This window comes from Takifugu rubripes, chromosome 22 (genome assembly GCF_901000725.2).
Source record: "Takifugu rubripes chromosome 22, fTakRub1.2, whole genome shotgun sequence".
Taxonomy (NCBI): domain Eukaryota; kingdom Metazoa; phylum Chordata; class Actinopteri; order Tetraodontiformes; family Tetraodontidae; genus Takifugu; species Takifugu rubripes.
Genome location: NC_042306.1, coordinates 236,344 through 250,316, shown reverse-complemented (window position 1 = coordinate 250,316; position 13,973 = coordinate 236,344). Strand labels below are relative to the sequence as shown.

Sequence of the window (13,973 nt, the reverse complement as noted above, 5' to 3'; positions counted from 1 at the left end):
ACCATGACCTCAGTTTTTCCTGGGTTAAGGAGGAGGACATTTGAAGACGTCCGCTGTGACGTCGTGACGTGCAGTTGCCATTAGCGACTCTCGGACATGGATGGTTGTGACGAGTGAACACTGACGGTGGATGTGAACTGGCTCAGAGGAGTTCAGAGGAGACTCGGAGACAAAGGCAGCTGGAACCAGGCGAGGCTGGACGCAGGGGAGCGGTTTCTGACCTACCTGGACACGATCAAAGCACAAGCGCTGATTTCATACAATCGTTCGATACAATAAGCAGAAATCCTTTGGTAGGAAGAAGGTAGCATCTTCACCTCGTACACCAAATATATCGGAGCCACAAGAGATCACAAACACCTGAAGTTCATGCAAAGAATTTATTTCTGAATACGACTGCAGTATCATACAACAGTAGCACAATCATATGAATGTGGATTATGCTCATATTTATAGATACAAAGTTAAAGGCATGTCTTAAAGGAAAATGAATGAGTCTTTGATTTACTCTAAAAATAGTTTTTAAATACTTGGCATAGATCTTTTGAATTAAATCATGAAACAGAACATCTCACCCACTGGTTTTACTATTGGAGTACCAAATGCAAATATCCTTTATGAAAAACATTTTTTTCTTCTCTCTCTTGCATTTCATGCAAGGAAGAAAAAAGATGCCAGTGAGTACAAAAAGCACTTAAATCTCATATGAAAATAGAAAATATTACAAGTGTGCATAATTACTTCATGTTGCACATAACCTGCAGTACAAAAGTCTTCAAGTGTACCTGACATGCCAATTATTCGGGCTGGTGGGGTTAATAAAATGTCACCGGGGCAGTTTACAGACGAGACCAAAGCACGACATTTGTTCTTTGATGGGAGCTGAAGATGAAATGTGTCGGTGGTTCTGGGCCTTCCAGCTTGTCCTCTCTGAATGTGTCCTGGTCTCCAGACCTGCTCTCCCCCTGCGTGAAACTGGAGTTTTGGAACTCGTATTTGTATTGTGACGTTCACAGTTTTGACTCGTGTTCTGACAGCGAAACAGAAAAAAGCGCAGAAGCGACGCTCAATGCTACTGTAGCTCCAGCCAGAGGTCCGGCCGTTTGGTCTCTGTAGACACCTACGGCATGAGACAGGACAGAAGGATTCGGCTTTGCCAAGAGTAGACTGGAATGCACATGGAATAAGGCGACATGATCATTTCAAATTTACAAGACATTGGAAATACTAAGACAACGTGTTGATCAAATGCTACAAGTGTCAACTGCTACATGACAGTCAGGTGAAGCGTGATGCCTTCCACAGATGAGGCGCCATTTTTATGGCGGTGCCAATCGTTGTGGTCGATGTCAAATCCATTCCAAGAAATGATTTGCTTGTTGTCGATACATGTTCTTCGGCACAAACCAGCGTACTGCAGAGAGGAGCGGAGCAATTTACACAGAACGGATACAGTTTCCAAAGGGCGGGGTCCCCAGGAGCAGGGCCAAAGACAACATGGAGAGGGAAAAGGAAAGAAAAACAAAAAAAGGTCCATTTTATTTCTTAAAGCGACAGCAGAACAGCAGGTAAGGGAACCTGGAAGACAAAGACAGGCTAAAGAAGACCCAAGCCATGTCTGCCCACCAACACAAGGAGCTGAGAGGGAACCGTCCATCAACGTTGACCCTGGTAGCTTCTGTCCAAGCACTGGGACACAGGAAGTCATGGAATAGACTCTCACATCAACATGAGCACGGGGGAAGCTGTTCACTCACTGAAGCAGAATTGTGTGATCAAGGCACACTAAAGGGCGTCACCTCTTCAATCACTCTGTTAAAGCACTAGAACGTTGTGGACTATACGTATAGATGATGGACTCATATACAGCGGAACAAATAAGGGGTCATGGGTAAATACAAAATAGCTCTTAAAATATTTAAAATAGATCTTTATTTTTATACATTATGCAAACTGATTAACAATCTGATGATAAGAAAAATAAATATTCAGTGAAATGTCTCTTTACGACATAGATGTAAAACATAAATGTATATCATGGAGTAAAGCAAGCCCCTGCCATTTCCCCTCTTCCACGTGCCTGTAATAGAATCTGAGTGACACGTTCACCTCTAACACCTGCTAACCCTAACCCTACAGGTCGCTCCCCTAAACCACCGACCTTTACAACGATATTGCTCTACATTTTACAAATGTTTATCCCACTATGCATTTAAATCTTTACTCCTGGCTGCCACCCAGTAAAATGGACACCTTTATTGCTTCCTGAAATTTCTGGAAATGACAGTCAGTGATGAGCTGGAGCGTCTATCACTCAAAGCTGAAGGCAACTCTCCCTTTTCTGAGCAGGTCTACTCTCACGGGTCGTGTCGGGCGCTGCAGGGTCACTCTTCACTGAAGAGCTCTGGGAGTTATGGTGCAGTGTGGTCCAACCACAATGAGACGGGCACTAGCTTCAGAAGGTTTCAGAAAAGAAAGGCTGTGTGATATCGCTGAAAATCAAAAACAGTTCTTGAGCCAAAGACAGTGATGTCCAGTCCTAAACAGCTATAGCCTCGCTACGCCAATCCCTTTGTTTTGGTGTTCTCTAAATGCAACAGAACAGGTTTATCAGTGGTAGCTTCAACACAAATGCGTACATTCATAGCCTCAACAGCTCACCAAACTGGATTTGTGCTGTATGCAGAAGGTTCTAAGAAGCGTGACTTGCATAACGTCTAGAAATGAGCAGAAACGTCTGTAAAGGTGTGGGCGGGACAATGGGACAAGCTGCTACAAGAAGACCAACCAGGGAGAATGGGCTCGAGGATGATGAGCAGATGGGGTGGGAGGAGGTCTGTTTGAGGGAACCAGGGTAGGACTCGGGGCAGAAGTTGCCCCTCATTGAAGGGGCACCTTCCTTTGGCAGTGGAACAGCACTCTAAGTAGTCAATGCAGCGCCGTAGGGTGGGGGTGTACACAATGCTCGTGTCGGACAAGAAGGCCATATCTGTGTCAAGATGAGATGAAGGCATTCTAGTAGGCAGCCAGGTCACAGTGTTGAAGCTTAAAACCCTCTGATGGAGATGATGTACTACACTGCCTCCACTTGGCTGGGATCATGGGGTTCTGAGGGGTAAAACAAGAACGGAGTCATTAAAAGTGCATTTTGAATCTGCAGGTTGCATTCTTAATATAAATGTCAAATGTTGAGTTTCTTTAGAGCCCCAAATCCCAAACATTTGTTCCTCGGAGGGTTTCCCAAGCTTGAGACCCCCTCAGTTCTTCGACTGTGCTGCTGTTGATCACAGCGGATGGGAGAGAAAACATCTTCTGTGTTTAAAAGAGTTTCCTAAATACTTCACCTATCAGTTCAAGGTCATTTTCCTGATTTCATATGTATCTTTGTAGGGTTAGTGATAACGGCACACGGCTAACGTTAGCATTCCAGGACAGCAGAAGTTAGTGGAGTCCCACGAAAATGTGTTTAATGTGAGTGGTGTTGAACCATCTCAGCTTTCATTTCGTCCACAGGCAAATAAGTTCTACAATAAGTTCTTTTCCAGTCTTTTCTAGTATATGCAGCTTTAGTTTGTCGGCTGATCTGGCTAATTTTTGAATTCAAAAATATTGATCATTTTCGAGAAGGTATATTTGTAAAGCCCAACTTTCTTGCCTTTAATGTGATAAACTTACCTGTGAGAGATGACTCTTGCCCCACTGTCTCCGTAGAGACCTGCTGTGAAGGGGTGACCTCTTCATTAGTGTCCTTGTCTCTTTGAGGGGAGGGGGGGGCCTCTTCCAGCGCATCGGCCTCACCATCTCCCTCTCCAGAGTCGGTACTCTTAATGCTGAGGCGCCTCACGCGGTACATAATGTCCACCTCCCTCATCCTGGCCAAGCGCTCAACAGCCACCCGACCGGGCGAAATAGCCAGCTTATTCTGCAACATTTCGATTCGGTGCAAAGCCCCCCTGCTCCTCCTTTCCCCCTCCAAACTAAGAGACAACCTGCGGTCTAAGTTTGGAGGAACAGAGAGTGGTAGTCTGTCTGGAGGAAACTCTGGTAACTCCATGTGGTCTCTTCCCAAATGAGTCCATAAACCGGGTCTATGCTCTGGGAAGGAATGCCTCTTTCCTTGTTCCGGAGTCTCACCAGAACTTGTACCGTCCTCACATTCAAAGTCGACTTTGGCCGTGTGTTTGTCTACAACAGCCTCATCTGGTCCTGATGTAGAACTGACCTTTTCTCCAAATTCTGCATTTGTTAGAGCGTCAGTAGCACCCTGTTTCTCTGTGGCCTCAGGATCTCCAGGCTCTGGGGGGATGTTTTCATCCACACACAAGCTCTCCACGAGGTCTGCCTGAGCATCACCGCACAGGTCAGAAGCTTTTGAACTGGAGTCTGCTGGCTGCTCTGCTGTTTCACCATCTGGACTCTCTGAGATGATGTGCTGTGGTGGGCTGCCATTTTGATTGGTTGAGCTATCTGAGCTGTTTTCCTCGTGAAGCGGAGGCAGTGGGCCTTGCCTCATTTGATTTTCTAGCTCTCGTTTACAGATGGGGCATTCCTCTTCCGAAGCCACATTTATGTCATGAAGAACCTCTGCATCATTAGGTTTTAAAGAGCTTGTGGGTCCTTTGTTGACATCTGCTGGGTCCCTCGACTGCCGCAAGGTCTGGCATATGTCTTCATAATCAGGTGGACTAGTCAACGTGGAAGCATCCTGCATAGGCTGTCGGTCTGCCCACGGCACCTCAGCTGCTGTCGTGTGCGTTGTTGGACTGAAGTCACTTAGAGGCGTCTCAATAGGCTCGTCAGGCAGGTCTAGTTTCACTGTCCTGCCATCATTGCTACGTCTACGTGAAACGTGGGCAACCACTCTGTATTCTCGGAACCCTGTCTCTCGCGGAGGTACCGGCAACTCCTCCCTAAGTTGTTTGCTGAAGGTGACCGATTTTGTGGCAGGTCTTGAAAAGGCGCTCTTCACTTCTCTGTATTCGGGGTCAACAGACCAGCTGACGGCACTGCGCCTCAGGCTGCTGGGCTTGTTCAGAGGCTGTGATGTCAGACTAATTTTGATCCGCTCAGGAATTTGGACAGAACCGTTGGTGACTTTATTGCTGGCAGTGCCTAACTCCAGGATGTCTTTATAGGCCTCGTTGAGGTCTTCTATGCACTTGTCAACACTGGGCTGTTTGCTCTCCTGGTGTTGCTGCTGATTCTGGACTTCTTTTTGGATGGTCTCCAGCTCCTTCACAGCATCCCATGGCCGTTGACTGACTGGTTTTCGCAGTAACTGTTCCAGTGCCTCCGTTCCAATGACCGGTGCTGGTTTGCTTTCCTCCGTGTTTCCTGAGGGGGTTACTGCTGGCTGCTGAGCTGTGCTCTTGTTCAGCTGGTTGATGAAGGTGGATGTCAGAGAGAAGGCGCTGTTGCTTGAAAGTTTTAAGCTTTTCACTCCCTTTATCGGGAAGCTGAAAGCGGTTCCGACTACAGCACTATTGTCAGCAGGAACTTCGCTGCTGGGAGGTCCAGGATCTTGTGCTTCTGCATTTTCAGATACAGGTTTTTCAACCTCTGGGCTCGTTTGTGTCTCCTGGTCTCTATACTGGTTTGCAGGCCAGGTTCCCAAGAGTTTCATCTCCTTGTAGTGGTTGATCTTGGGGGGTCTGCAGGGTACTTTCTTGAACATTTTGCTGCTCGCTCTGCTGCTTGCTTTGCTGCTTGATATGCTACCAGTTAGTGCTTGCAGCTCAGCTTCTGCTGAAGATGTGCTTTGGAGACTTTGGTTTGTTAAATGGCCTGTTTTGTTGTCACTAGGACTGTCTGCAGGATCTGGAGACTTTTCATTGTTATTATTCTGATCACGGATTATGAGCTGAGGAGTGACAGGGACAGATACCAAACAAAAAATGGTCTCGCTAAGTCTCTTTTTAAGATTCTTAGATTTGTCTTTGTCTGGTTGTTCAGGTGGTTCCACCTTTTTCGTGTCGGCCACGGTTTCAGACACACCCTGGTTAGCCGGCTTACATGGAGGAGGAGGAGGTTTACCCAGGATAGACGAAGGCAAAAACTGACTTCGGGCTTGCTCAGGGGCCGCACTGTCGCTTTTTTTATTAATTGCCCTGTTGCACCACCTAATACTGCCATCATTGTCATTGAAAGTGGCTTTGCGGCTGTCACTGTTAAGAGCTGACCCCTGTTGGGAAGGAAAGGCACTGTCACTTGTCGATTGTCCTAAAATTTTAGCTGATGGAGTCTCTTTGTTGATATTACGTAATTTGTCTGAATCTGTGAGAGATCCTCCGCTTGGCCCTCCTGAGATTTGTTTCACTTTTGGGTCTTCACTTGGTATCTGACGTGCTTGATTTGGTTGCTCTTCGTGTCCAGCATGGATCTGTTTTCGATACGGTACACCGTGATCTCCATAATGTTCCAGCCATGAACCACCTGCCTGTCTAGACAGCCACCGCCCAGGATCTGAGCTGGGCATCTGGAGCGCTTCCGCCTTCCACCTTAGGTTTGCGATTTCATTGTGGTTGACTGAAACTGCCCTCGGAGGTGGGACTCTCTTGTACGATGGGGGTGGGATGTAGCCAGGAGGCTCCATTCCTGTCATGGCAGAGTGATGTGAGAAAAAGTCTTGTCTCAGGTCCCCTCCCCTTGGATAAAAGATAGATCTTTCTTTTTGTTTAGCACCCTGTTCTATAGCAAGCATTTCTGCGCTACCCCTTGTCTGCTGGTGAATCTCATAGGATGGAGGCTTTAAAGGCCTGCTGAACCTGGGCTTTGGTAAAAGTGCAACATGGCTGCTTGGCCCAGCGTTCCTGCACCAGCGGTCTCTGACAGCACCACTATAGATGTATCTACTGTAGGGCCCCGAGAACACAGTGCTGTTCATCCTCTGTTGTCGATCGGGTAGACATGGTCTGGATGGAACAAGCTCTCTGCCACTAATGCCATCAGGGGATAAAACTCGGGGAAGAGACTGAGACTTTGCCTTAGTTCTGGGGTGGAAAAACCCCTCTGGTGTCCTCAGCCGGTATTGGTCCTGAGCCCATCTGTCACCATCTCCATCCGATAACTGTCTTCCTAGACCAACAGCAGGCTTCCACTCCTCTGTACCAAGACTCTGGCATTTTCTTTCCTCGGTAACCCTTAGTTGGCCAGGAGCTGCATCTAAGTCCCTTAACCAAGAGAGTTCCTCCCATAGCTGCTGCGCTTGTCTCTCTGCCCTGTGCTGCTCTGCAGTCATCAGAGCCTGAGGCCTCCAGGCCCCGGCAGAAGCCCTCAGCTCCCTGCCGTCAGCATAGTCCAGAAGGATGCTGAAGTCCTGGCCACGCCTTCTCCAATAGGAAACATCCCTCTCTTCATAGCTTAATGGGTCTGAGTAGGTCAAACTGGGAACGTCATAGAACCTGCAACCACCAAAAGAGAAATTACTCCTGCAGGCGTCAGCTCCAACCTCAATATTTCTCTGATACAACGAAGCAGCCTGATGAGACCCGTCTCAGTCCAGGTGGCTTCTCCAGCGCACCTGAACCTTGGAAGGAGCTTCTTCCAAGTCTCTCCGGAATAAACAAATACACACACTCTCTCAAACACACACGCGCACACATCAACACACACTTACCAACATACATGCACACATACAAATACACACACGTACACACACATGCACACACACACACGCATGCACACAGACACACACACACGTACACACGTATGCACACACACACGTACACACATGTACACACACACATACACACACATGTACACACACACACACATACACACACGTACAAACATATACACACACATACACACACACACGTACACACATACACACACACACATACACACACACGTACACACACACACACGTACAAACATATACACACACATGTACACACACGTACACACACACGTACACACACATACAAACATATACACATACACTCACATGTACACACACACATACACTCACATGTACACACACACGTATGCACACACGTACACACATGTACACTCACACACGTATGCACACACGTATGCACACACGTACACACATGTACACTCACACACGTATGCACACAGACATGGAAGCATTGTGAGTTTAAACATCCATGACGGACCGACATCAAAGCAACACCCTTTAATCATCAGCACCTTTAAGAACCCCAGACAGATAAAAATGTGCTTTGCTAAAATGGTTTTCGGCGACACAAACTGTAGTTCAAGCACAAATGAGGAATGAAGACCTTTGATGGTTGCTAGGGTGAACTGGTTTTGTCCCAGTATGTAATTTAACAGAGGCTGAGTGGAACCCAAGCTGGCAGGTGTGTGACGAGGATCCTTTAGGGGGGACTGAAGCCTGCGTGTCTACAATAATGGTGCTTGTATGCAGATATACATGGATCGTTCTTTGAGCATCCATGCGTCTGCGCTCGTGTGTGATCCCACTGATGCAGCACAGTGACGGCTGATCCCTGCGGCAGCAGCAGCAGCAGCAGCAGCAGCAGCAGCAGCAGCAGCGGCAGCGGCAGCGGCAGCTGCTACTGTGTGGCCACGGGGAGCCACGCTCAGCACACTTGCCCAGCAACATGCTTACATCACAGCGCACGTGCTGGGCGTGATTCAGTGGGCCACTGTTTACAGTGGAGCGATTACGCACCCGTCTCGCGGCGCGTTCAGTGCTCCTCAGGTTGCTCCAGAGCCACTCTGAACATCTGCCAGCCTGGTGGAGATGATACAAACGCACAGGTGGTCTTCACACGGACGCACGGCTCACGTTGGTGCAGCGGCTGCATGCAGAAGCATTCGGCCGGAGCTGCTGCGGCTGCAGAGCTGCTGTGGCTGCAGAGCTGCAGAGCTGCAGAGCTGCTGTGGCTGCAGAGCTGCAGAGCTGCAGCAGCTCAGGAAGGATGAGAAGCAGCAGACACACTAAAAACAAGCGAGGAGGCTCCTTTTAAAGCAAAGGACTCCGGTGAGTATGGAGAGGGAGGGAAAGATAGAAAGGGTGTGGGGGAGCAGGACCTAAAAAACACACTCACCCACTATCTGTGGCAAGAGAATCACCCAAGGGCTGAGCATCACCTAGGATACCGATACCAGCTTCTTTCCTCCTTTGGCTCCTCTCCCCACTTTCATTGTCCGTGGTGGGGTACGCCTTCACCAGCGCCTGCCTGCTCCCATAGATGCCTGCGATCGACGCCCCCCGTTCCACCTCGTATCCGTTCAGCGTTCCCCGGCCAGCAGCCCTGTTGTCTACAAGTTCACGCTGACAGTCAGCGGGCCGCTTGTCGTAAGGCGTGGCAGATGGAGGGCCGCTCCTGGGTAGCTTATATCCATGTGAAATGAGGAGGTCTTCCACACTGTACATGGTGCTGTCTCTCACTTCTGGGGAAGAGAGCGAAGGTGGCGGTGCCTTAGGCACGATGGAGGCGGGAGAGCGGCTGCTCGGCAGAGGCCATCACTACAGGGGATGAAGAGTTGAACATGAGTGCATTGGTTCCACACACACGATGAGGAGTGCAGATAAAGCCAAACCAAACTTTAATACGCTTGCACAGAAATGAGAAGAGAGAGAATCCGAACTGCCACTCAAGACCTGGAAGCAGCTCTGATTAAAACCTGCAGCCGTCCTGCGCTGAAATTGATCACGAAAGGTTGTATTGGTGTTGCACTGTGCATGTTGAGGGCCACCTGTGGTCCTCAGGATGTTAGAGGCAGCATGTAGCAGGTGGGACGAAATAAGTGTCCTCTAATCAAAGCTCCCGTTGGATGTGTTCAAATGTTCCTTTAATGGACCGAGTTCTGGCCACAGCACCATCAGTCTGGATCCATTCTTACTGGAGGAAGATGGTGTGGTGGTGTTATTGCCGGGTGTGACCTTTGTGACAGGTGAACAAAATATTGACCTTCGACCTTAATTAGGACAACCTGATTTTGAGTCTTAAATCATTTGACTAACGAGCCTCTGATACTTTCTTACAGCCTTTACATGAATGTTCTGTTGGCCAGTGGAGTTTGGGCCATGGAAAAGTGGCGCTTTATTCATTTTCCATCATGATGTTGGGTTACTAACCATAGGTTACTAACCCTAGGGTTGCTAACCCTAGGTTACTAACCCAACATCATGATTAGTAAAATGGATGAACGTTCACCTGAAGTGGCTGTTGGTCACCTGAGGTGGAATGAAGAATCCTTTCATTTAAATCTAACTTTTAAGAGTTTCCACGCTGTTTTAATGTGAATGTTAACAAAATCCGCTCATTCGTGACTGAAACGATGTTCATATGACTGATTATTTTGTCAGGAATCCTTCGAGCTTCCATCTATAAAACAATTCCACAGCAAAGCTTTGAACAGAAACTCTGTTTCTTGACCCTCAGGTGACCTTATTGTTTCCAGCTCCACAACTTCTCCCACTTTCCAAGAGTTCCTTTTGGCCATTTTGATCTACTTTAACACTTCGGAAAGACGATGGAGACTTCCAGAAGATCCCGATATGCGCTAAAAGCACTGCAGGGAGGCCGAGGTCACAGTTTCCACTGTGAATTATAAATTCTAGAATTGCGTTCAAAATCAGAAAAAGTGGATCTGCTGTGTCGCATGAATGCAACTAAAAGCAAATAAATAATCAAATTCACTGTGAAGAGAGTAAAGCTGAGCTGGCACAGAAGCTTCCCTGCTTGGATGAGGCTTTGTTGTTGTTGTGGTGGTTTGTGGTGAGTTCAAGGTCACAGCTCCCAGTGATTACAGTGGGAACGAGGCACGGGCAGCATAGCAACAGCAAACGTCCAGGGGAGTTACTGCCCTGCTGCACCTGCATGTCCACGTTATCAGTGTCACACACGTCGGACGTGATGCTGGAACAACTTTTCCTTACTTTGGCGCAGCAACCAGCCCGGCCGTGCACAGCCAGGCCTGAAACGTGCACAGGTAATGGCCACTGCAACAGCAGCTCGGGAAGGCTGGCGGCACCCCCCTGGCTGCTGTGGGAGTGGACCTACATCCTACCTAGTGACAAAGAACCAGCCGCCGATCCAGCACAGCGCCGATGCCACCTAACCTCAACCGCAACTCCGACATTTAGCGCACTTTGTGTTGCCTAAGCCCGCTGACCCCCCCCCCCTTCCCCGCCATCCTCCCCCTGGAGGAGAGCTCCATGTATGAATGAATCATGATTTGAAATAGATCGGCTGTATCACAACACACACTTATCAATAATGTATGACTGTTGGGGAAAAACCCACCAAGCAGACACAATGTGACCCCCTGTAGCCCCCACAGCCTTGCTGCAGCCCTGTGTGCTACAGCCCTCGTGACACTGCCATGAAATGATTTTCCAGATCGCGTTTACCTGCTTCGCCCTGTGCCGCAGGTCTGAGATGAAGGAATATCAGCCTCCACCTGCTCGCACGGCAACTTACACATGCAATCTTTCCTTCCATCTCTCTGCCCCCCCCCCCCCCGCGCACCCGCTCTCTGCTTTGACGAAACAATCCCGCTTGTCCAAATCCGAACCTGGTTGCAAATGTGATTCTAAGAATGCGCACACGAATCCCCGCCTCGCAGCCCGCAGCAACGGCCGCATCTGGACAGCATTTTGAGGTGTGTGTGTGTGTGTGTGCGTGTGTGTGTGTGTGTGTGTGTGTGTGCGTGCGTGCATGTGTGTCAGTTGACGCGCGGTTTAACGAGGCGCCTCTTTGGAAATGTGTTTACCAAAGCTACGGGGCGAGGCGACGTGAGCCCCATCATTAAAACAACTCGAACCAGAAAAGCATGAACCCCCCACCGCGGGGCCAGAACGGTGACCCCTCCCTGTAAATGAGGGACAGAAGCAGAATGCAGCGCGCCGCCAGAAAATCGGGGCGTAGCAGAGAGAGACGCATACCTGGAGAGATGCTTGGCGCGGCCGTCGCAGTTCCCCTGCGCTCAGCTCGAGCTGCTGAGACTGAGCTGTGCAGAGCCTGAGCCGAGCCTGAGCCGAGCATGCCTATTGGTAGGCAGGGACGGGCTGGTTGCTGGCTGGTTGCTGGCTGCCTGGACAGGGTTCTCCTCACTACAGCTGAGGCGGGGTGGGCTCCTCACATGCGCGCTGCTCTCCACGCAGGGATGGCAGAATGGTTTCTTCCAAACTGTTTCTCCCAACTTTGCTCCTTTTTTCATAGCAACAGACAGGTTTTGTGTTCAGGACGGTTGTCATGAATTAAGGGGGGCGGGGGGGGGGGGGGGGGGGGGGGGGCACTTTCTCAGGCACACAATCATTTATATAGAATCAAAGCTTTTTCTCTTTAGATGCTCCTGCACCATTTTTTCTGTTCTGTCTTCTAGATGTGCAGCAGCACCACACCCTTGTGTGTGTCCCCTTCTGTCTAATGCCGAAGCAGCTTAGCTAATTAAATGTGCTGGCCTGGGACCCTCCTGCTGGGGGGGCTCAGAGGTCCCTGCAAGGACTTGAGCTTCTTCAGTGATGTGGGCCTATTGGCAAGTTGATCCAAGCTAACTGTTGACTTTCAGAAGCTTTAAAGGTGACCACATGGGATTAATAACTTATCCACAATCCTTCCTTTGGATTTATGAGGATGATTATTTTCCCCCGTTTATTTACAATTTTGAGGTATTTCCTTGAAAACTATTAAAGCTTTGCACCTAATTCAAAGGTAGAGGACTTCAATTCTGAGTGGTTGTGGACATCAAGTTGTTGGTGGAGATCTAACCCTTATTAATCTGCCCTGACCAGGACCAACACATTTCCTAAATATACTGAATTTATTGTGACTGTAAAAAAACAAGACTACCCAGATATATTGGTGTTTTATGAAGATTGTTTTTATTTCATTTTTGCATTATTGCTCCTCATTAAACTCCGACATTGGTTTAGTGAATACAGTAGTTTATACCACAGCTTGATGAGTAGATTTACAAAGGTTGTTACGCTCCATCTTTGAGCTTTGAATGGTTGTTGTGACTATGATCTTTTTAATCTACCAATAGCAGCAGGGATGCTTGTTTAAAATCCATATGATCCCTTTAATACCACATATTCACATAACCTCCTACGACTGGACCAACCCTCTCTAATTATGGACAACTGGCTTCATGTGACTGAATCAACAGACTTTCGGAAGAGTCCTGACGGCCCATTAAAGACTACAGACGGACTACCCCCCAGTAACAGGGCACCATTATGGTCTGTGTTCCTGTGGGACGACAAACTCCAGAGATGAAAACATACCTCTCCAGGGAACAGTGCAGTTCACCACAGACCCTAAAACCAACCCCCAAAACTCGGCAACATGAGACACGAGCAGCTGTGAGCTGACGGCAGCCTTTCGCTGTGCGTCTGTGCTTCCACAGGAGTCGTCCTCGTTGCACAATTTGTCAAAGAGTAAAATGGAAAAATGAAATTGTTTGACCCCACAGTGCTCAACAAATTCATGAGACCACCTGGCCGCACATCTATTGTAAAACTTATTTTCATGTTCTCTCCATACGACAGGAGAGTCTCCGTCCATTTCATCAAAACGTTCTCCAGCTCTTCTGCTCACAGGAGCACAGCAATGTTTACAGGAGAGTTCACAGGAGAGTTTACAGAAGTGTTTAAACAAGAGTTTACAGAAGAGTTCACAGGAGAGTTCACAGGAGAGTTCACAGGAGAGTTCACAGAAGAGTTTACAGAAGAGTTCACAGAAGAGTTCACAGGAGAGTTTACAGGAGAGTTCACAGGAGAGTTCACAGGAGAGTTCACAGGAGAGTTTACAGGAGAGTTTACAGAAGAGTTCACAGAAGAGTTCACAGGAGAGTTTACAGGAGAGTTCACAGGAGAGTTCACAGGAGAGTTCACAGGAGAGTTTACAGGAGAGTTCACAGAAGAGTTTACAGGAGAGTTCACAGGAGAGTTTACAGGAGAGTTTACAGAAGAGTTTACAGAAGAGTTTACAGGAGAGTTCACAGGAGAGTTCACAGGAGAGTTCACAGAAGAG

At 48.4% G+C, this 13,973-nt stretch overlaps 1 protein-coding gene across 2 annotated transcripts; it reads right to left on the bottom strand.

Annotated features, from left to right (window-relative positions):
• Positions 1-365: 365 nt before the first annotated feature.
• Positions 366-12,059, bottom strand: jcadb (junctional cadherin 5 associated b). Of its 2 annotated transcripts, none has more exons than XM_029831515.1 (4): positions 11,882-12,059; positions 9,036-9,457; positions 3,676-7,400; positions 366-3,108 (listed from the first exon to the last, which is right to left on the bottom strand). In XM_029831515.1, the coding sequence occupies exons 2-4, from the start codon at positions 9,362-9,364 to the stop codon at positions 3,074-3,076; spliced, it is 4,089 nt and encodes a 1,362-aa protein (XP_029687375.1). In that variant the 5' UTR covers positions 9,365-9,457; positions 11,882-12,059; the 3' UTR covers positions 366-3,073. The 2 variants fall into 2 exon arrangements, with proteins under 2 accessions (XP_029687375.1, XP_029687376.1); XM_029831516.1 differs by lacking the exon at positions 11,882-12,059 and adding an exon at positions 11,348-11,448.
• Between the last annotated feature and the right edge of the window lie 1,914 nt (positions 12,060-13,973).